This window comes from Pistacia vera, unplaced genomic scaffold, assembly GCF_008641045.1.
Source record: "Pistacia vera cultivar Batoury unplaced genomic scaffold, PisVer_v2 Contig924, whole genome shotgun sequence".
NCBI classification, from domain to species: Eukaryota; Viridiplantae; Streptophyta; class Magnoliopsida; order Sapindales; family Anacardiaceae; genus Pistacia; species Pistacia vera.
The window spans coordinates 406,439-429,871 of record NW_022196806.1 but is presented as its reverse complement, the minus strand read 5'-3'; the positions used below and the strand labels follow the sequence as shown (position 1 = coordinate 429,871).

Here is a 23,433-nt window from a genome sequence, read left to right as displayed (position 1 = left end):
AAGATTTGGAAAGAAACAAAAAAAGATTTGTTGTTTAGAGGGGCAAAATGTAGAAAATCTCGACACGAAAGCTTCAAACCTTTTGAGAGAAAATCGGCACTAACAGAAGAGAAAACCGAAACGATTATAGTGAAAGCGTGTTCAACAGACAATGGGTGTGAACACGGCTTAAAGAAATAGAAAATGTGTTAGATAAAGAAACACCAAATAAATGAATATAATAATGATTTTGTACACGTGTTCACACCCATTGTCTGTTTTTTTGTTTTTGGTAGTAGTTTCATATGTTTGTTTCTGTAATCTATCGTGAAATTTTGTTTAATGTTATAGTATACAGTTGTATTTGATGGGCATTTCTACCAATTGAAGTTATTTCTATGCAATTATAACACCTGTACAAAAATTTGAATCAAGCATTATCAAAAAGGAAAACCTAGGTTTACCATTCATAAGAAATCAATACTTGAAGGGTCACAAAAAGGGAAGAAACAAAAAATAACTTGTTACAAAAAATTTTAGAAAGAAATTTCTTGTTTCAAAATTTACATGTTTGAGATAAATATGCTTTTCTTTGTTTTTTTAATTTTTTTACTGGTTGTTTTTCTCGTTAATGTACTTCAGCTTCATATTTGATCTGCTTTATTATGTAATCTTAGTAGAATGGAAAAGATGAATCACAAAATGATGACAAGACTTTAAGGAACAGCTGCAGAAACTAAACAGAAGAAAGTTGGTACACGTCCTGGTAGGCGCTCTACAAGACTTCAAGGAACAGTTGTGGAAACTCACAATGACGACATTCAGCGTGTGATAGAACAGTTGGTTTTCACTGACAGCGACCAAGAGATCGAACTGCAATCACCTCAACAGATAAAAGAGCCTGAACCAAGTAATACAATTGAAAATTTGAAAGCAAAGGTTGACCATTTGATACACGTAATCAAAAATCAGCAAACCAAATACAAAGAAATGTACTTCGAATCCCAAAAGAAGGTATAGAGATTCTGATAGAATATCATTTGCTTTTTTAGATGATTTAAAACGCTATATCTATTTAAGTGCTGTTAATGATCTTAATGATTTTCTTTTCACTCAAATTTAGGTTGAAACCTTAATAGAAGAAAATCATCAATTGGCTTTGAAACTACAAAGTGCATTTGGAAAACTTGAAGCAGTATGACTTCTACACATTATTAATCAGATACATTGTTTTATAGCTTTTATAAACTCACAATATTTTTATAGCAAAATAATATGTCTTTGCACAGACTATATTTAATATATGAAATTGGTGAAACGAATTTGAACACTTAAGAAGATCAGAAAAATTGTGTTTATTTTGTTTGCTTGCAGACAGAGAAGTACACTAGATTATGTCTGGAATTGATGAGTAAACAGAAGAACACGATCTTACTAGCAAATTCAGTAGAAGTTCAAGACACAGTCAATGTATTTTCTCAACCAACGCATGAGCAACAACCTCGTCATAGAGCTAGACCCCCATCAAGCAAGAGAAAGAATATTCACAAATGAAGACCCTATTTGCTTATGTATTTAATCTATTTAGTATGAAATAAATACTTTTATGAAAATTTCAGGCTCCGTTTGGTTCATTATTGGATAGTTTTTTGAGTAATATTTTGAAAAAAGTTAAATTAGGTAGGTATTACGATGTAGAATTTTGAAAATTAAATACCCCCTATGTTTATTTATTTACTAAACACCCCTATAATAAAATATTCAAAGTTAACAAAAACACCCCCAACCCACTCATTAAATACAGACAACCAGCCACCACCGCCAAAGGGTGGCCAAAGTCACCGTATCGGTGCATGACCGGCTGGATCTTGCCGGTCATGCGCTGATATGGCATTTTCTGGCCAGAACCACGGCTAGATTAGGCCATTGACGGCTAGATCTGGCCGCATTTGGTTATCAACAATGGCCAAAGATACAGTCGTCGTTGATAGTCAACAACAACCATATCTTGGCCGTCGTTGATGACTATCTACTGCCAAAGATCTGGCGGTTGACGGCCAGATCTTTGGCCGTAGATCTGGTCGGAAGAGGCTAGATCGGTACACTACCGGCCAGATTCAACCGATAGTGTGCCATTACACCAGATTCCAGCTAACTTCCGGCGGTGGTGGCCGGAATCTGGTAAATTTGGGTTGTTAGGGTGTTTTGTCAATTTTTTTAAAAAAAAATTTGGTGTTGTTTAGTTAAATTGACAAATTTAAGTGGTTTAAAAGAAATTAAATAATTTAGAATTATATTTTGAAAATAGGTGAACCAAACACAAATTTTGTGTTAACTTTATTGGGAAAACTAGAATAGTTTTCCCAATTTATGAACCAAATGAAGCCTTAATGTTGTTTGTTTTGAACTGCTTTTATAGTTTTTATGTGAACCCAAAAAAATTTGGCTAGCTTTTTTGCATGAATATTGCAATGTTATGTTGCTTCTTTTGGATTGCTTTTATAGTTCTTTTAATCTTTTCTGATACCCCTAATATGATTGTATAAAAACATTCTAATTATATTTTCAGCATCATCTGCTTGTACAATCGATGTTATATTTGCAGACATGTTTTTGACATTCGATGTCAATATTTTGCAGTGAATCATGCATGATATTTAATATCACCTGAATATTATCAAGATCAACTATTTAAACTTAAAATTTATATTAATCTTCTGTAATTTTTGTAACTTAGAATAATTTTCAAGTTCGACATTGTCTACTAAAACTTTACTCACAATATAGGATTCATATATTTCTTTAAAATCAGCAACCTCCAGTCCAGTTCTCAAAATAAACATCTGTTCACACAGTTCATTCAAAAAATTTGTTTGTTTAATAATTGAGAACATGATAATCTAATTAATTTCTAAACTACTATATCAAACAACATAAAAGTTACTTTCGCAATTCTGTCAGACACACTCACATCTACATTTTCCTGATATAATATTACTGAAAAATTTACTAAAATTAAATGGATAATGGTCCCACTGCGGGACCAACCACAAACATATGTTATGCTTGTTTTTATCATTTAAAACAGTAACAAAAAATTTAATAATTTGAAAACTATAATTGATTAGAAATTTCATAGTTTCATTATAATTTAAAAAAAAAAAATAGATTTTCAAATATAAAAGTATATCGAACTATTAATGTTGTGATAATCTATCTTAAAAAATTGTATTTCCTCAATGATGTATTACTAACAATAAACTATAATTCAGACAAATCTCATCCCATAAATAAATATTGACATAAAATCACATGAATTTTAGGGGACAGCATGCATTTAATTCTTTCATAGTAACATCTATGAAGTAATACACTGTCTACCACGGCTCAAAATATCAAAACTAAACCATAACGTTTTATACTAATTGTGGTAAACAATATGTCGAACCTAGAATTATACCCGATTATTAATCACTTTTTTGTATTTCTATTGTTGTTATGCGTTATGTAATTCGATCATATTTCATATTCCAAACATACAACTTGATCGTTTGTAGAGTAAAAGGTTCAATCAATTTAACTATTTGAGAATAAAAATTTGAATTGCTAAATATTCAATTCCAAATTTTTGAATGCCTATGTAATTATTACGAATCTTGTGGTTAAAAACCATCATTAAAATCAAAATATGATTGTTCTAATCCCGTATAATACACATATGGGATTACAACAATCATATCTTGATTTTGATGTCACTCATTAGTTTGACTTGTTTTATCTAAACAAAGCCTTGAAATTGAAGTTGTAACCAATATATCCGATTTCCCTGGAATGCTCTCTCTCTCTCTCTTTTTTTTTTAAGTGAAATAGTTTGATCACTCTTTTATACTAATAGCGGTTTAATGTTATATTTATTTATGTTGGTATCCATCAATCAAGATAAAGTATTTACACAAGTGAAGTCGCAATTACACTATACACTCAATCCATCAAATGTGACATAATCACTTTATCAAGACTTCAACTTTTTTCTTAGGTTGCTTTTGTAACTCCTACTGCTGCTTTTAACATTCTCATCATCATTTTCTTTCTATTCATTTCCTTGTTCCCTCTCTTTTGATGTTTCTAACATGTCTATACAAGAATTCTCTATTCTGTCTTCAGCATCATCAGCATCTACTCCTGCCCCCATTTTTCTAGACACATCCTTGATTTTCAGTGTCAATATTTCATATTTAGTCACGTCTGACATTGAGGATTGTGATCCATATTCTCCATTGTTTGCCTGTTGTTGTTTTGCAAAACATTGATATCACTTCAAAATTATGAAAATTAACTATTTAAGAATAAAAATTATACTGACCTTTTGCAATTCTCGCAATTTATATTCATCCTCAAGATTCTCATCAATCAAAAAAAGTTTCATCGCAGTATAAGATTTGTATCCTTCCTTCATATCCATAATTCTCAACTTGATCTTAAAAACGAACATCTGTCCAGATAGCTCACTTAAAACTTTTAGGATATTCTTCTGATCATTATCTTGTTTGTTCAACAGTTGAAGACATGATAACTCAACCAATCTCTGCATCACTGTATCAAACAATATAAAAGTTGCTTCGGCAGTTCCATCCGACACCCTTATTTCTACCTTGTACCTATTATAACATTGACTAAACATTGTTACAAATAAATGTTTGAAACTGAATATACTCCTTATTGCATTGACAATTCATAATTGCAAACACTAAAAAATAAACAATACTATACCTCATATGAGCAGATTTCGATTCCTTGTTGCATTTGTCACAATATAAATAGGCATTAATATCAGGAATTTTCTTCTTGCAATAGGTGCAGGAATTGTAACACCAACCATATCTATCCTCAACTTCGATTATCTTGGCCTTAATTGTATACTCGATCACCAATACAATTATATTTTTTGTTCACAAACTATGTTATAATAATCAGTTTAACGTTTTGAGTGAATATTGTACCTCATCAACATCATGCCACAAGAGATTTGTAACATGTTTCAGTGATGTTCTATTCTTAAACATTTCCTTCTCAATCAGAACTTGATTCATAATCTTTTTCTGTAATTGAATTACTGGCAGAATTTTCATTCTGAAATAACAAAGAGTAGATAAAATGTTAAATGTCATTCTATCCATGAAATTACTTTAAAGAACTATTTCTTAAACACATACTCTTTCTATAGAGAATACACCTCCCCAATATCTAAATTTATATAAATTTGGTTGTATCTAGATATAACTGTCCTGTACGGAAAAAAACATAAATCAGTAATCGAAAATATATTAATTCCATGTAATATATTTGTATTACTTTGGAAATCTTTAACATTCATTGAAGTAACTATTATGACAATTGTGTTAAACATATTTTGCAGCATATTTTGTCTAACTTGTTTGTCTAATGTTGTGTAGAATTTTCATTTTTGAGATTGGGCAACAATTGTGCTCCTCTGGATAATTGAAGTATTGAACGACAATCCAATATATGTGGTATATAACTTTCATTTAATGTAATTTAATTAGTCTTATATGTGTTATATCATTATGATGTTTGTTTTTAAAGGTGTACAGGAAATTTCCAACAAATTGGCAATTTGGCTTGGCACGTTTAATTTTCTATTTCTTATTTTCTTATGGACTTGGCAGTTGGCAGGCTTGGCTAGTTGGTTACTTGGTTTGGCACTTGGGAGTTGGGACTTCATACTTGACATTCTTGGTTGTTGACACTTGGCTCAGCAAATTGGAAAATTTATTTGTTGTTGTGAACTTTTTATTATTTATAATGCAATTGTTAAATGGTGTTGAAAATGTTTGTAACAGCCAAGAGGTGTTGGCACTTGGTTGTGTAACTTGTGTTTGGCTGCTGAAAATATTTTTGTAAGCATTGTCTATTTGTTTTGGTTGCATTGTTGCTGGCTTGCTACACTGTTTTGGCTGCATTGTTTTCGGCTTTTGGCCGTTGGAAATCTTTTTTTGTAAGCATTGGAAAATTTCCAGCAAATTGAATGAGGTGGGCAGTTGTTGCTGCATTGTTTCCAGCAAATTCATTGGAAATGCTTTATTTTTGACAGAGATTAATTACAATTTTTGTGAAAATGATGTCTTTATGTTATGTGTTAACTGTTATGGAGATGAAATATGAGGATATTACTTAATTAAAATAATATTAATTTTTTTTTTTTTGAAAACCGGTTTATAAACCGGTTAACCGCTAACCGAACCTCAAATTCGGTTCGGTTAGTAACCGGTTCAAGGCATAAATCGGTTCGGTTTCAGTTCGCAATATCCCTTTAACCGAAAAACCGGTTCGGTTAGTAAAATAAACAATCCGGTTCGGTTAACCGGATTTCCATACCCCTAATGTCAAGTCTCATAAGTTCGTCACCCATTCTGAAATTCCTACACTCCCACAATCTAGATACTCTGACAGTAACTATCCAATCATCTCTTGATTCATCAATATCTTTAAGAAAATTATTAGACATTGTTATGAATTGCTTGCAAAAAGAAATTCATCCTTAATACAATTCAATAAAAGAAATAACGATACCCAATGGAGATTTTACAATTAAAGCAAATGTTGGCGTATCACAATTATAAATAAATAAGATAATGTTCGATTTTATAATCTAATTCATACTATAAATATCTCTTATCACAATTTAATAGTATGCGGAATTTTTTTATTCGGCACTGTAATTTTAAACTCCAGAAAAGAACTTACTGATTTACAATCGTCACTACAATATTGTTCGTCAATTTCTTTATTACAATTCTATAATATTATTATACGCAAATTAGTAGCTTTTATAGACAAATTCATAACCCAACATATTCAGGATTACAATAGAAAAATGAAAATAATTGAAGGTATCACATTACCTGTAACAGAAACTATATCTAAACTATGCTAGAAATCTGTTTCTTTTTTTTTTCTTTCTTTCTTTCTTTTCTAGTCTTTCTTTCTATTCTTTCGAAAATAATTGAAGGTATCACATTACCTGTAACAGAAACTATATCTAAACTATGCTAGAAATCTGTTTCTTTTTTTTTTCTTTTTTTTTTTTTTGAAATAATGATCTGTTGATGTACTTTCAAGTACCTTTACTTATTCCTCTTAATCGTGTACGACAACATAAACAACCACATATATATAACAAACACATTAATTTCAAAAGTTATGTATAAAATCCTTCACATTCCAATAAACACTCTTCACACTTCACATTAATTTCGCATTAACGATAATACATAGCAAATACAATGTATCGATCTCTTCCGGATAAATATCTATCCACAAAATTGCATCAACTTCAATAACACTTAATAAACAACATAACAATAATAACAAAATTAAATAACGACTGTGATTTTTTTAATTTTTTTATGTGGACAGCCATAATTCTTATTTAAATAGCATTTGACACAAACTTATACTGTTATGTGACATAAACAATACCATTTATTTCATCAACACTTTAATGAGAACACTACATTAAGAATGACATTAAATAACAGAATACCAAACATCATCATAATACCGAACACATCAATAAAAAAGGAAGTACATTAACCCATAATTAAACCAAAATTCTGATATCTTGACCATTAACAGTAATCTCACATTGAAAGTATCACATAACAGTACAATGCATCAATCAATTTTGAATAAATATATATCTATAAGTATTTGCAGCGTCAATGGAATGCACCTATAAAATTATTAATAGTACAAATCCAGCGCATTAAAGAGGAAAAATTGTAAAGCTACAAAACACGATATCAACAGACTAACACTATTAAGAACAGTATTAAATATCAAAACACCAAACATGATCAAAATACCGAACATATCAATAAAAAAGTAAGTGTATTAACCCATCAGGCTGCATGATTAGTTTGGCAGCTTGTTTGATACAATTTATCTGCATAAAATACCATGATTTAAAAACCACAGCTTTGACATATTGAATAAATTACAGCATAGCAAATGGTTTATTACAATGCAAATGATAAACATTATCGTTTATAGACTGATACTGAAATTTTCATCTGGGACAGACATCGAGCCATTTCAATTTTTTCACTAATATTATAGTTCGGCAACTTTGCTAATATAAACTCAAAGAGAAATTAAGCCACTCCATCTTTTATTAATATTATAGTTCGGCATCGTTAAAAATTTGTCTAACGAATTGTATGGAATTTGTTGCCTAACCATTGTCCATAATTATAATTGTTCAAAGCCTGTTGTGATCGATAATTTCACTGTCGAGACCCAGATTCCATTGCCGAACCATAATCACGATATAATTAATTACATTTATAATTTCTTATAACTTTTCTAGGAACAGTGCTAAACCATGGATTTGGATACTTACCCATGATTTAAGGATGGACGAAATTCGGATAGCTTGATATACGAACTAAGGATGTACAAACACATTAATTTCAAGAGTTATGTATAAAACCCTTCACATTCAGATAAACACTCTTCACAATTCACATTAATTTCGTGTTAACAATAATACATAGCAAATACAATGTATTGATTTCCTTCAGATAAATATATATCCACAAAATTGTATCAATTTTAATAACACTTAATAAACAACAAAACAATAATAACAAAATTAAATAACAACTGGAATTTTTTTTTTTTTTATGTGGACAGTTGTAATTCTTATTTAAATTGCATATGACACAAACTTATACTATTATGTGACATAAACAATACCATCTATTTCATCAATGCTTTAATAAAAACACAATATTAAGAACCACATTAAATATCAGAATACCAAACATGATCATAATATCGAACACATCAATCAAAAAGAAAGTACATTAACCCATAATTAAACCAAAATTCTGATATCCTAACCATTAATACTAATATCACATTGAAAGTATCACATAACAGTACACTATACCTATCAATTTTGGATAAATATATATCTTACAGCAAATGGTTTATTACAATGCAAATCATAAACTTTATCGTTTATATACTGATACTGAAATTTGTAACTGAAAGAGACTTTGAGCCGCTTCAATTTTTTTATTAATATTATAGTTCGACACCTTTAAAAAATTGTCTAACAAATTGTATGGAATTCGTTGCCTAACCATCGTCCATAATTATGATTGCTCAAAGCCTGCTGTGGTCGATAACTTCACTGTCAAACCATCAATTTGGCTATAGAATGATAATAAGGCAAACACTGATATATAATTCATCCATCATTTAAGAATGCTTGAAATTTCAACAGATGAAGGTATCATCGAGGTCTACAGTGCATTGCCGAACCATAACCATGATGTAATTAATTGCATTTATAATTTGTTATAACTTTTCTAGGAACGCTGCTAAACTATGAATTTGATCGGAATTTGTATACCTTGATACAATTCCACCCGTTACTATATCGATCACTTTCAAGTTATTTTTTATAGCCGAAGTATCAGACAATAAGATTTACAAATATTTCATTCGCACAGGTCCAAAGGAAATGATAGTAAATATTTTGTTAAACCCACAACTTAGAGAACATTATAAGGATGTCAAAATGGTTAGATCTTCGGGATGTCAATGCAATACCCACATATTGTTAAAAGAAATAAAAAACTCGATTTGTTTGTTATAATTCAGTCCCATAAAATATCATGATCCAGAAAGCACACCTTTGATATATTGTCTGAGTATTAATAAATACGTAGATGATTGGGACACACAGTTGAATATCTCAATATCACCTAATATTGAATACAACCAACAAATCTCTACATCATTAAATCTCAAACCGCAAATGTTCATGCAGGTAAAATAACTTGCACAAAAGCAACTATCACAATCCAAAAACACTGAACCGGAATAACCAAATCTTATGTCATGGACTTTCCTGTTGACTTGGACGAATCGTTGACATCCACAATGACCAACTCCGATACAATAAGATTCCATTCATAAATCACAAAATCGAACCTCAACTGCTATCGGATAATGCTACTTTGTGACAACGGTGCACCGAGTAGCACAAATCGATAATAGTTGAGGGCCGATTGTGTCACCTAAAAACAGAGCCAGCAAAAACAATACTCATACAAGCCTTGTTAACATAAAACGTTCAGTCTCAAAACAAATACTCACATATCGACTGGGACAAATAGATAGCATGATAGAAAAAACAGTAAACAAAATACGAACTATCAACGTTTAATGTTACTCAGCGTCAACAATTCAAGGAAAAATTAATTGCCCATAGTATGAATATACCGATAACAAATACTCACTATTGGGCCAAAACTGTAAGCCGATCGATTCATGTTATTTCATGTAGTTCACACCGATTGGCTGCAACCACAGACATACCGAATCAATAACCTCACCAAAGACTTAATCAACACAACTTGATATAGAACACGATGACCATTGTATGAACAAGTCAATTTTTTTCCCTATAACCTGAAAACGAAATCAACAGAATCAACAAATTAACATCTCATGCCGGTCGATCGGCAGAATGGACGCAACATAAAAATAACTCTACAAACAAAATAACAAACATATATCCTCATCCCCTTAAAAACAAACACAATAAAACGTAATCGATCTTCATGTCAACATTGTTAACGAACAATTTTCCATTCGTATAAAAATTGGTACCTAGAAACGACAACAACAAAAGTTAATTAATCTTCATATTAAAATTATCAAGGAACAGACTGACCGTTCAGAAGGAATACAATTAATCAATCAAATAAATTAACCGAACAAAAACAATCATTCAATCTAACAATAACCATTAAAATAGATAGGAGACATACTTACAGTTTCATATTAAAATAGTTAGAATATATACTTACAGTTCAGAAGAATAAATCAAAATAACAACTCATCTAATAGTGTCAATCGTACAACGTGCCTTTATTTTGTGCCGATTCCTGATGTTTTACCTGTAAACAACAACAAAAACATAAATAAATAAAAAAAAAACATGAAGAACAGACATATTATTGACACAAACTAACATGACCTATAAACAATTAACAAAAGTTAAACGTATTGTTAACACCAATTAACAAATTACGATGATCCACAACTGAACATGTGCCCCTTTTATAACCCCTTATTTAAACCTTCTGAATACCAACGCAATTAAATATGAATTCAATACGAAGAGAGTTTTCCAATGTCCATACAATGCATTAATTAATATGTAATGACTGCTTAATACTAAAATACTTATAGAAATACATCAGTAAAATACATGTATTGTGCTAAAAGTAGTTGGGCCCGAAAATTTTCTTTTATTACATATAAACATTCTTTATACAAACTAGAATATCATTTACAAAATGCCATTAAAATAGTGGACAGTGTAGCTATTGCTCCTCGCTTGCCGGCGCCCATCCGATTGCGTTCTCACCTAGATCCTGCAACCACAAAGAAAAACAATAGGGTGAGCACAAAATAATGCTCAATAAGTAAATCCTCTACTCGACTGTCCCTGTAACTCTTTCTCTTAATTCTTTCCTTACACTCTCCTTATCTCATTTATTTTCTCTTTCACACAGCTCTCGTTACTTAACTTCTGCTATATGTCACGGCCTCATCTTACCAGAGGCACGGCTGGGTGGAGTTCACACAGCACCAACCCACTCTTCGTGACTTTCGGGTGGAGATCACAAAGCACCAACCCGCTTTTCGTAACTACCGGGTGGAGATCACAAAGCACCAACCCGTTTTTAGTAACTACCGGGTGGAGATCACAAAGCATCAACCCGTTTTTAGTATTTTTCTCATTCTCTCTACTCTTAGAGTAGTTCATACACAAAGTTCTCTACTCTTTCTCAAGCCACTTCTCAATTCACAATTAATGCATCTGGATGGTTCTTCTCCACTAATGCACTCATGAAATGCCAACATGCAATGTTGCAAGAATTAAGGTTTACTACTCATGATTCTCTTAGGCATTTCATCAAACAATTAGTGTGCATACATAAACTCTACTTTATCTATAGTTCTATCCCTTTCTTGAACCATCCAAAATGGGAGAAAACTCCCTCACCAAGCTATAATTCCTGTCACAACATAACACTCCAAAGAGATTTCTCAATCTCCTCCAATTTCATCTCAAACTACATTGTCATCACACATCACACTTCTCATAATTGAAGTGTATTTAACAACCACAAAGCAATTATTCATCTCTATCTCAATTCTCAATAACATAACATATAACATGCATACATAATTTCTATTCAATCTCTACTCAAGAGAGTTCTCAAATCTCAACTTGGGTTGGGATTTACTTACCTTGTAATGGAGAGATCTCACTAGCACTTTCCTTTCCTTTACAATGCTTGTCTCTTCTCTACAACTTTAAACAATAAAACCATAAGACTTCAAAATACAATATATGCAAAACTTCACATCTAAAGCAAGGATCCTTACCTTAGGATGTCTTAGATTGATTTTCTACCCCAAACTACTCAAAAAGCCCTTTAAAATTCTTGAAAGGTTGAAGGGAAAGTTGAGAGGAAATAGAGAATGGAAGAGGCAGTGGAAGATGAAGAATGAAGGGTTTACTAAGCTTAACCCCTTTTTAGCTCAAAATATCTTCATTCATTCCCATATTGCCCTTGCTCTTTCTTGACAATTCCATCCTTGTCCTTTGATTCATTACAATCACACGCCCACCCTAACATATTCTCCATAAAATTTTCTTACAATTCACTCCCCACTTTTCCTGCTAATTAGGGGTAGAATGGTCATTTTGCCCCTATGAAAAAATATCTAGAAACTTCATTAAACTTTTCAGCCTGCCCATCGCTGCGGCGAAGAACTTCTGTCACCCTGGCAAAAAATTACAAAACCGACACCGCAATTACAAAGCCAACGTCGCCGCGGCGAAGACCAAAATTCCAAATTTCGCCAAAACTCAACCAAAATCAAGGCAAACACTCAACCAAGGGCCAACCAACCAAAATAACAACATGCAAGCTCAAAAGAGAACACATCAACAAACATTCAAGCATACCACATAATTTACTACGTACCTCAAGTGGGGCGTTACATAATAACAATCCAATACACCCATATACTTGTTATTAATTCACATTTTTTGAATGTCAATGCAATGCACTTGTATTATTATTAATTATTAATTATATATGATGCAATAAATACCAACCGAGCATGTCAAGATAGAGCAATTTGACTATCCAATGTGTCAAAATTGAGTAATTCTAGATCTTCCAAAATGTGCCACATGGTGAACAATCTGCACGGGTATTCATGGCGAACAACCAGCATGGGTATTCATGAATCTTAGAGTTAAAAATATCTCATTAAACCACACATACAATGTGGCAAGAGAGAGCAATTCTAGAGCTAAAAAATAAACCAATTTTAGAGCTAAAAAAAAAAAAAAAATGTGTCCTACGTGTCACTCAAATAGATATGCTTTTACCTTTGGATTTGGAATACCAATTTAGTAATTAATATCTCTCTACAACATCACCAATAAAATTCAACCATATAGCAACCACAAAGCCTATGTGTCAAAATGGAACAATTCTATGAGTTCCAAAACGTGTCACATGGCGAACAACCTGTATGGGTATTCAGCTTTATATATATATATATATATTATTTATTTTGGAAACAAGGAAAAATAAAATTGTTGAAGCATTATGATCAAGGGCAACTTTCAACAACCGCCTTAGAGTTTCAATTAATATCAGAAGAACCTGATAAGTAATGGAAAACTATAATTGACCTCCCCTCACATTTTGCAAAAGGAGCACCACAATCACCTCTCTTCACACAAGTAATGGTAATTGGTAAATGTTAGTGATAAAAGGTATCTATGTAATTTCACAACTACCCTTGCCCTGGACATTTTTTTTTTTTTTTTTTTTTGGTGAGCACATATCATTTTACTTTATAAACAATGACAATACCTACATGGATAAGATATCTTACAATCAATCTATGCATAGTTAAAAGACTACAATTACATTTCCCCTATAATAGTTCATCTAAGTAGTTAAAGGACCACAATCACATGAGTCAAAGAAAAATATTATGACATTTCCATTTAAAATCTACCATTGATTAGCTTCGGAAAGGGGAGGAGAGTTCTATTTTGCAAAAAGATGAGGGGAGGTTATGATAAGTTTCAATACCTATGGGGTAGTAAATTTTCCGAAACTTAAGGGTGCGTTTGAATAGTTTTCAAATAATTTAAGGATTAATAATAATAAGTGGGGTGAATGCAGTACTAGCATGACCCAACCTCAATTTTTTTTTTTTAAATATTAATATATACAATTTCTGGATTGTAGCTCACCCTAACAGAAATATTAATGGACAAAAATATTAATGTACAATTAGTTTGTATTTTGACTCACCCTAACAGAAATTTCTGGATCCGCCCCTGATAATAAGCCCCCTTATGTATAATTAAATCACAGAATCCTCCTATGGTTATAGAAATTATAGGAATTCCCTATTGTTAACATTTTGATGTTAGAATATACGATAGATGGGTAATTAGGTAAAATGTTTATTAACCTATCTTGTTATTAAGTCTAATGGTCCATTAACAATAGGGGAATTGTTATAATTTATAAAATATCATGGGAAGTTCTGTTACTTGATTAAACCTCGGGGGTTGAGGAAACCCCATAATTAAATTTAAAAAGATTTTTATCCCCGTATGATCAAATAACAAAATTCTCTTGAAGTTTTTGGAATAACAAAAATTGCACTGTCATTAAATTTTAGGTGTTAAAATCAACGGTAAAAGGACAATTTGGTTAATATTCATTAACTCTTACCAATGTAACTTCTAACGGCTCACAAACGATTAGGAATTATTGTTATTTCAGAAATATGAGGGGAATTTTGTAATAATATAAAATCTCAGGTGGGACTAAACGTTTAAAAAAAATATTGGACAATTAAAATGATACGGTCGTAACGGGCCGGGCTTTAAGTATCACTAAATGCCCTCACTTCTATTTCTGCGTACACTCCAAGAAGACTTAGGGAACTGAAACAAAAAAAAACACCGCATGAATTTCAAAAGAAACAGAATCAGAATCTGCGTTTCGCTTTGTTACGAACACTTAAACGACATGGTCGATTCTCCAGGTATTTTCTCTTGCAACTACTTGATTTTGATCGTTTTATTTCTTCGAATAATCAAAGTTTCTGTCGAACTGAAGATTCAATAAACTGTTGCTTGAAACGAATGATTGATTTTGAAGATTTGGTTGCAAATTTAACTCATTTTTGAAGAAGAAACTGACTCGGTGTTGATTATGGACCAATTTGTTGAAATTTGAAGAGGCGAGGACTTGTAGGAAATTTACCTGCTGTTTAGTTTGCTTTGTGTGTGATGATTTCTCATTAACATGTTTGATTCGCTGGAAAATTATTCGTATTGATTAATGAAGAATTTGTTGAAATTTAAAGAGACGAGGACTTGAATGAAATTTTACCTGCTGTTGTGTTTAATTAATGTGTGGTGATTGCTCATTACTGATTAATAAGTTTGATTTGTTCGGTAATCTAAGTTTCTGTATAATTGAAGATTCAATAACTGTTGCGTGAAACGATTGATTGATTTGAAGAATTGCTTTCAAATTTTAACTGCAATTTTGAAGAAGAAATTGACTCGGTGTTGATTATGGACCAATTTGTTGAAATTTGAAGAGGCGTGGACATTTATGTAAATTTACCTGCTGTTTCGCTTGCTTTATGTGTGATGATTTCTCATTAACATGTTTGATTTGCTGGAGAGTTATTCGTATTGATTATGACGAATCTGTTGAAATGTGAAGAGGCAAGGACTTGCATAAAATTTTCCCTGCTGTTGTGTTTAATATATGTGTGATGATTACTTGTTACTCCTTAACAAGTTTGATTTGTTAGATTTATTTTTTTCCAGTTTTGTGGACATGAAAGAAAAGAATACTTCCTCTGTGCTCCGGCGCATTTTAGTGAATTGTGCAGCTCAGGTTTGTCGCTGACAAGTGCTTTTTGGAAAAGCAATTGATAGGTTATGTTTTAGGAAAGTGCTTTTGGAAAAGTATTGAGAGCATGAAAGAAATGACGGAAAATTAAATTTTCTAATATTTAAAAAAAAAATAGAAGTTCTCAATTCTTGTATACACATTTTGATGACCTTTCTTTGAACATGTTTGTGAAATCTTCCTGCCGCTTTGGTTGATTTTTCTGAATACAATTTCTTTTTTCAGGCTAAAGAATACGGAGGTTGTGTTGCTGAAAAAGTTCCAGAAGTTGAGCGTGATATGTGTTTGAAAGAATTTATTAAACTCAAGAATTGCATGCAAAATACGGTACCATATTCTAGAGTCACTAAGTGATGCATTTTGGCGTATGACTGGAAAAAATTGTGTTGAAATTTGTTATAGCTTACAGGATGGCGTAGTTCTTGGTATTTATTCTCTTCTAGAAGATTTTGTTCTTAACATCATACTTTTTAATCTTGCTTAACAGCTCCGAGGAAAGGCCTAAGTCTATACTTCTCTTCTGTCAATATTTGGAAGAATATACGTCAAGCATCACCTTGAAGCTTCAAGAAGAAAAAAGGTTTGTGTTATTATATATTTCCTTTATTTATACCAGAAATCAATGAAGTATTGTGTTTTTTAGTTTAAACTTGCACCATAAGCTCTAATATTTTTGCTGCTGTTGCATTGAATGTTCCTGATATTTTCCTATAGGTGTCACAGAAATATTTTCCCATTTGGGTTCTTAAGATTGAAAAGCAAAGAAGTTGATGGCATGTGTGCATAGCTTCATAGTGTTATAGATATATATAATACACGCTCTCTTTTCAGCTCATTTGATATACTTCACTGTATCTTGTTGGTAATATTACAAAACAGATAACCAGGAGATATGTCTGGAAAAGCATCAAGTTCTCAGCCTAGCATTGGTTTAAGTGGTTCCGGTGCTCTATCACATGTTTATATACAATACCCACCTCTACGATGCAGCACTCCTGAATCAAGGAGCTTACATTATGATGATGGAAATAAGTTACTCATCTCATCATCATCTGATCAGGTAATGTGATCAATCTGGAATTTGATATGCATTTGAAGTGCATCTGCAGTATTAGGTGTTTTTCAATTAATTATTAAATTATTATTTACTTTGAAATCCCTCTCTGAGTGCGTAGTCCCATAATCTTCTCTGTTTTCCTTTTTTATACAGATATTTTCGTGGAAAACTGTTCCCTTCAGTCCTCTTGCCATCCCTACCTCTGATTCAATCAGTGAAGGGCCAATCTTATGCATTCGATTTTCTCTAGATGCAAAACTTATAGCAATACAACAATCCAGCACTGAGATACAGATTTGGAACAGAGAAACAAAGGAAAGTTTTAGCCATAGGTGCAGGCCAGAGTTAGAGAGTATACTGGGTTTCTTTTGGACAGACTGTGCTCTGTGTGATATTGTAATTGTAAAGAATAGGTAAGAGAAAATTTCCTGTATGTTTTAGAAATATTGAATAATTGATTTTTATTGTCTATCAAAAAGATTTTATCTTAATGAAGTTTGTTTGTCTCTTATCAAGAAAGATAAATACACATAAATGATGGCACAAAAGTTGTTTAGAACCAAAAAAATATATGTCTGCTCCGTAGATTTTTAATGATACAGTATGCTGATATGAGAAAGCTATTTTGGATAAACTTTGACTGTGATGAGCCTGTTGGATCTTGGTAACACCAAACCTAGGGTTCCAGTATGTTTTGGTAGCAATTGCAGAACTGGTACATCTGTGATAGTCGTTTACTTTCTATATCTGTAATGACTGCAAATGAGATATTCTGCTCTCTGCTCTTATGCTGGGTGGGAGCATTATAAAAAATCTGGAAAATAGACTGTCAATGGTGAACTGTCAAGTCAATTATGGGAATCTCATTTTACAGTTATTTAGTGTTTAATGTCTTTTGGGATAGATAAGAATCATCTCCATACATGTTTGCCACATTTTTTTCTGTGGACTTGGCCCCAAGGGTTAGAATGGGCATTGGACAGCATTTGTCAATATTCGGTGTTTTATGTTGAGCATTATTTTGCCAAAATTTTAAGGTACTATTCGTGTCAACTTAAAGATGTTGTAAATCTCATAACCTGTTGCTGATCTTGAGTAGCTAGTTCACCTATTTCTCGGCTGCATTGATTTTTGCCTTCAGCTTTTCTGTTTTTCTTCATTTCACTAAATGGAGTTCAATTACAGTGGGCTGGACTTATTGACTTACAATTCTGTCTCAAAATCACTTGACTTGGTGGAGACAAGGAAAATGCATGTGAGCTGGTATGTCTACACACATGAGAGTAGATTGGTTCTTCTTGCTTCTGGAATGCAGTGTCGGACGTTCACCGGATTTCAGGTATTGTTGACAGCTCTAGTGTTAGCTTTGTTTTATTTGAATCCTTTTTTACTTAGATGATGTTGTTGGTATGCTTCTTGTTCAAAAACCAGTGGAAAAACCAGTGGTCCTGAAAATTGGTTTTGAGGAACAACCATTGCTTTAATGTTTCGGGTGTATATCTAAAGCATTATATTTGTACATACGGGGTCACATGTTGAGATCATGAAACAGGAAAATATCACCAAAAGTTTAGAAAAGAAAACTATTTTATTTCAAATGGTCAATCTCCTTACTCTGCTATGATCTCTAGATCTGTCAGTCTTGTCTTAAAACCATTGCCTAGATCTTTTTCTCCATTAACTTAAAAGGTTGGTTGAAGATGTAACTAAAAAAAAAATCAGGATCTACTTTTATCCATGTTTTTTTTTTTTTTATGAAAGATGATGTTTGACTGGGAGCTTAAAAGCATAGCTTTCGATGGGTATGACATAAATATAAAAAATTTGCCAAGGGAATGCTTGGTGGTAGAATTGAAAACTTGTTATTGTTTCATTTGTATAGAAACTGAAAATGGAGTACTTTCAGTTAAATTTGACTGAATTTTTTTTGTGGAAACTTGTATTGAAAGTTGTTCATTCTGGGATATGTCTATTATTAATATTTATATCCTACATCATTTATCTGTGATACTTTAAAATTAGAAATAAAAAGCAAGCCTCTCAATATATTCTTAATATAAACTCCTTGTCTTGGATTATATTATCATAAAAAGTGACTTAATTGACTTTATCTGCCAATGTGTATGGTTGCGAGCATTTATTTGCAGAAATTTGATAATTTGTACTCTATACTCTTTGAAGCATCATATGGTTCAACTTCAATATTTTTTCTTTTTTTGCATGGAGTGTTTCCTTTCTTAAATTTATATTTTATTACATAATATACGTGTTGAGAGAGAGACCTACTTGAAGTGTATTTTCTGTGATCTTTGATGTGTTCTTTATAAATTACATTCAACTTGTTGCAGTTGTCTTTAAAATATTTTATATTTAACATTTATGATGTACGAGTATCGTTTTACTCTAAATAAAAAAAGTTCACCCTGGCCCCTGAACAGTATGATCACTTTTAATACATACTGTTAGATGGAATTATTAATTGAATTTTATTGAATATCCAATCTCATGGCCGAATAAAGAAAAAGAATTTATAAAATAACTACAAGGATCTCCTATACTTATGAAGTTCTTCCTTTATTTTGACACGGTTGGTAGCTCCTTTCTACAGCTTTCAGCTGCTGGAGTGATTCGCTTGCCGAAGTTTGAAATGGTAATGGCTAGGCCTGAGACCAACAGTAAGCCTGTCCTAGCTGCTGAAGACGTCTATATTGTTACTGTGTAGGTTACTTTTGCTTAAATCCATCTGTTATTGCATCCCTTTGTTCACAGAAAACAAATCTTAAGCATTCTTGATATTTACAGCTATGGTAGGATATACTGTTTGCAAGTTGATAGAGTTGCAATGCTACTCCACTCATATAGATTTTACCGTGATGCTGTTGTACAACAGGTAAAATCATGCTCAGTTTTCTGTGGCTATATTGTGTGTGTGTGTCAGTGTGTCTTTGTTGGGCCTAAAGTCCTTGCAATAATTTGGCATCACAATTATTTTTCTAACTGGATATTCCAATGTGCAGGGATCTCTTCCAATTTACTCAAGCAAGATTGCCATTAGTGTGGTTGATAACGTACTACTTGTTCACCAAGTAGATGCAAAAGTTGTTATATTGTATGACATTTTTGCAGATTCTCGAGCTCCCATATCTGCCCCACTTCCTCTACTATTGAGGGGTTTACCAAGGTCCTATTCTTCTTCCTCTCGATCTGCCAGGAGAGATGGTGAAAGTTCAGAGGCCAATAATATTGATAATGAAGCAACTATTTATGGAGATAACTGGACTTTTTTCGTTCCTGACCTCATATGCGATGTTTCTAACAAGCTTTTGTGGAAGATCCATTTAGATTTGGAGGTAAGTGTTGTCATCTCTCTAGTACTTAATTTGATATTATTAAACTGTTCATTCCTGTAATACTTGGCATTCCTGCAGGCAATTTCTGCCAGTAGTTCAGAAGTGCCATCAGTATTGGAATTCTTGCAACGGCGAAAGCTGGAAGCCAATAAGGTTAAACACATTCTAAGTCTTAATGTGTGTTTTAGTTTGTTTTATGGGTATTTGTTCTCTTCAAGGAAAGAAATTGTGCCCTTTCTTCCCCAGAATCTTTGGCACATTCATACTGAGAGTGAAGTCAGTCACCCCATAAAATGTAGTATTCACCATAAATGTGATAAAAATGTTAGATGGTGTTTACTTTTTAGGAAAACAAGAACTCACATGCATAATGTGAGTCTATGACTAATGTTCTGTGGCATCTCATGAAGTAATTTTGTATGTCTGTTGTGCTTGTGTTTTATGAGATGTGAACTATTCAATTATTAGCTGTTTAATTATATGGTGTTTCTGCTTTTTTAGGCTAAACAATTGTGCTTGGGAATAGCACGGACTGTTATTCTAGAACGAAGACCTGTGTCTATGGTTGCCAAGGCCATAGATGTATTAGTTACCTCTTATTCCTACTCGATCAAAACAGGCAGTTATTTTAAGGGAACAAAGACAGAGAAGACTTCTTCTTCAGGTGCGCCGAATGCTAGTGGCCTTATATCTGGCACTGATATATCCACCAATAGAATAGATGGAAAATCCATCAGACATGAAACAACTGCTGGAGTTGACAGTGAACGTCTAAATAGATCTTCAACTTTTTCGGGTTCAGATTCAGATTCAGATTCAGAGGAGAATGCCAGCTTTGAACCCTTGAAAACAGACTCTACTAATCTTCAACTTGGTGGTGGTAAAGTTAATTTAGCAGTTGCTGGAAGTTCTAGTGCAGAAGTTCAGTCATCATCTTTTAAACGTCAACTTTCCAGGCCAACTGACAATATCTCTGAGCAGCAGGATTCTCAACTTACTTCACCAGCAATTTCACCTGATGAGATGTACAGATTTGTGTTTGCTCCTGTTGAGGAAGAGATTTTGGGTGACCCTTCGTACTTAGTTTCCATCATCATTGAGTTCTTTCGCAGGTATGTCAACTTTTGAAGAAAAGAACTTAGTTTTCTGAATTCAAACTGATGCTGATACTGTTAGAATAATTGAGTTTTTATGGTACAGAGTTATTAAAGTCCATTAATTTTCGAATTTTGCACTAATATCAATAATATTAGAATAATATATTATGTTACCAACATATCAATATGATTGAAGATGCCTGGTTTGATGAACGGTATGATTTAACCAGGAATTAATTTTGGAGTTAGAGATGGGTGAATTTGCTTTCATGAATTATATTTTTTTATTTTTCTTCTGTACAGTGCCAATTCAGAGAAGATCAAAGTACATCCAAATCTTTATGTGTTGACCATACAACTGCTGGCACGCAATGAGCGATATGCTGAGCTAGGATTGTTTATCATAAACAAGGTTTTAAATCTCTTTGATAATTGTGTTGACGAATATCAGTAGAATGCTTTATATGCTCTACTTACAGTCTAACTGCTATCAAGCGTAATGGTGAAGTCGTTTGTTTACAGATTCTTGAACCATCAAAGGAAGTTGCATTGCAGCTTCTTGAGTCTGGTCGGCAGAATATCGAAACCAGGAAGCTGGGTCTAGATATGCTGAGGCAGCTCTCTCTACATCATGACTATGTGGTGCTACTAGTGCAAGATGGATACTATAATGAGGCTTTACGTTATGCTCGGAAGCACAAGGTAATTCTTCTAAGCTAATTCCAGTAAATTTTAGGTTATCTGAAATGACACCACAATCGAAGTTCAATTTACTTTCTCAAAAATTTGAGCTTGGTTATATTTTCTTAGATTTCTGACGTAGGATTTATGGACAAAAAATGATCGAGGGAAAAGAAACGTGAGAAACCAAGAGATCTGGGCGAAAACCAATATTCAGTATTTCTATAATTATCATCTTCTAAACTGAAAATGGAAAGCTACTCTTATTTAGACTTTAAATCTACCCTGACAGAAAAGAAAAATTCTATTTAGGAAATTTATCGAAATATAATACATAATAGGATTTCAATATTAAAATTCAAATAAAGTACATCCCACAGCTAGTAAAAATTGAGTGTTTTGATTCGATATCATTTTCTATTTTTCAGGTCCTACTGTCCGGCCGCCATTTGTTCTTGAGGCAGCTTTGTCATCGACAATTCGCAACATCTGGCTGCAGTTTCTGAGTTCTTTTCCGTTTTATTCCGGACTTTCAAAAATCTGTTGATTTCAGTACATTTACCGCGTTTTGAATAACATGAACCTTCTTCTATTGCTGCTTGAGTTTCTGTTTCGAAAAATTCTCAAGGAATTGAAAATCTTCACTTTTTTTGAATAATCGAGAAATTATATTAAGAATTTACGCCTACCGATTCTCTCATTTATTTATTTTCTCATTTTGTTGAATGACATGACTCTCCTATTGCTGCCTTAGTTTCTATTTTAAAAATTATCGTGCATTCACGATATTTTTACTGGTATGAGTAGTCGTTCCCCCTCTCTCTCTCTCTCTTTTTTAATTTTTAATTTTTATTGACCTTGACAACCAAGTAAGATTCCATTCTAAATACCTTCAATTTCTTTTTTTTTTTTCTTTTTTTTTTTTTTTTAAATACGATTTAGTCAAACAATAGTTATAATTTATTGTAAATGATCTGGGTTGGATTTAATAATCATTCCATTTTTTTAAAATAAATAAAACATTATGTGCTAGATGATGAAATGTAATGATCTCCAAGTAAATATAGTTGCTTTTGTGTTGCCTTTTCTTTAAAGAAATTTGGGTTGTTCACTAAAAATGAGTAAAAATCATTTGAAATCATTGAAGAGTTTCTTGGAGCATAATTGCTTCTTCAAATTTT

General features: G+C 32.4%; 1 protein-coding gene across 2 annotated transcripts; it reads left to right on the top strand.

The window, feature by feature from the left end:
- Window positions 1-15,073: 15,073 nt before the first annotated feature.
- Window positions 15,074-22,297, top strand: LOC116120110 (regulator of MON1-CCZ1 complex). Of its 2 annotated transcripts, XM_031406051.1 has the most exons (14): window positions 15,074-15,183; window positions 16,293-16,394; window positions 16,555-16,647; window positions 16,947-17,127; window positions 17,278-17,537; window positions 18,310-18,463; window positions 19,733-19,842; window positions 19,927-20,014; window positions 20,142-20,474; window positions 20,553-20,627; window positions 20,976-21,138; window positions 21,277-21,586; window positions 21,875-21,983; window positions 22,094-22,297. In XM_031406051.1, exons 4-14 carry the CDS (start codon window positions 16,960-16,962, stop codon window positions 22,289-22,291), a joined length of 1,968 nt encoding a protein of 655 aa, XP_031261911.1. In that variant the 5' UTR covers window positions 15,074-15,183; window positions 16,293-16,394; window positions 16,555-16,647; window positions 16,947-16,959; the 3' UTR covers window positions 22,292-22,297. The 2 variants fall into 2 exon arrangements, with proteins under 2 accessions (XP_031261911.1, XP_031261910.1); XM_031406050.1 differs by having other exon boundaries at window positions 20,976-21,586.
- The last annotated feature ends 1,136 nt before the right edge of the window (window positions 22,298-23,433 follow it).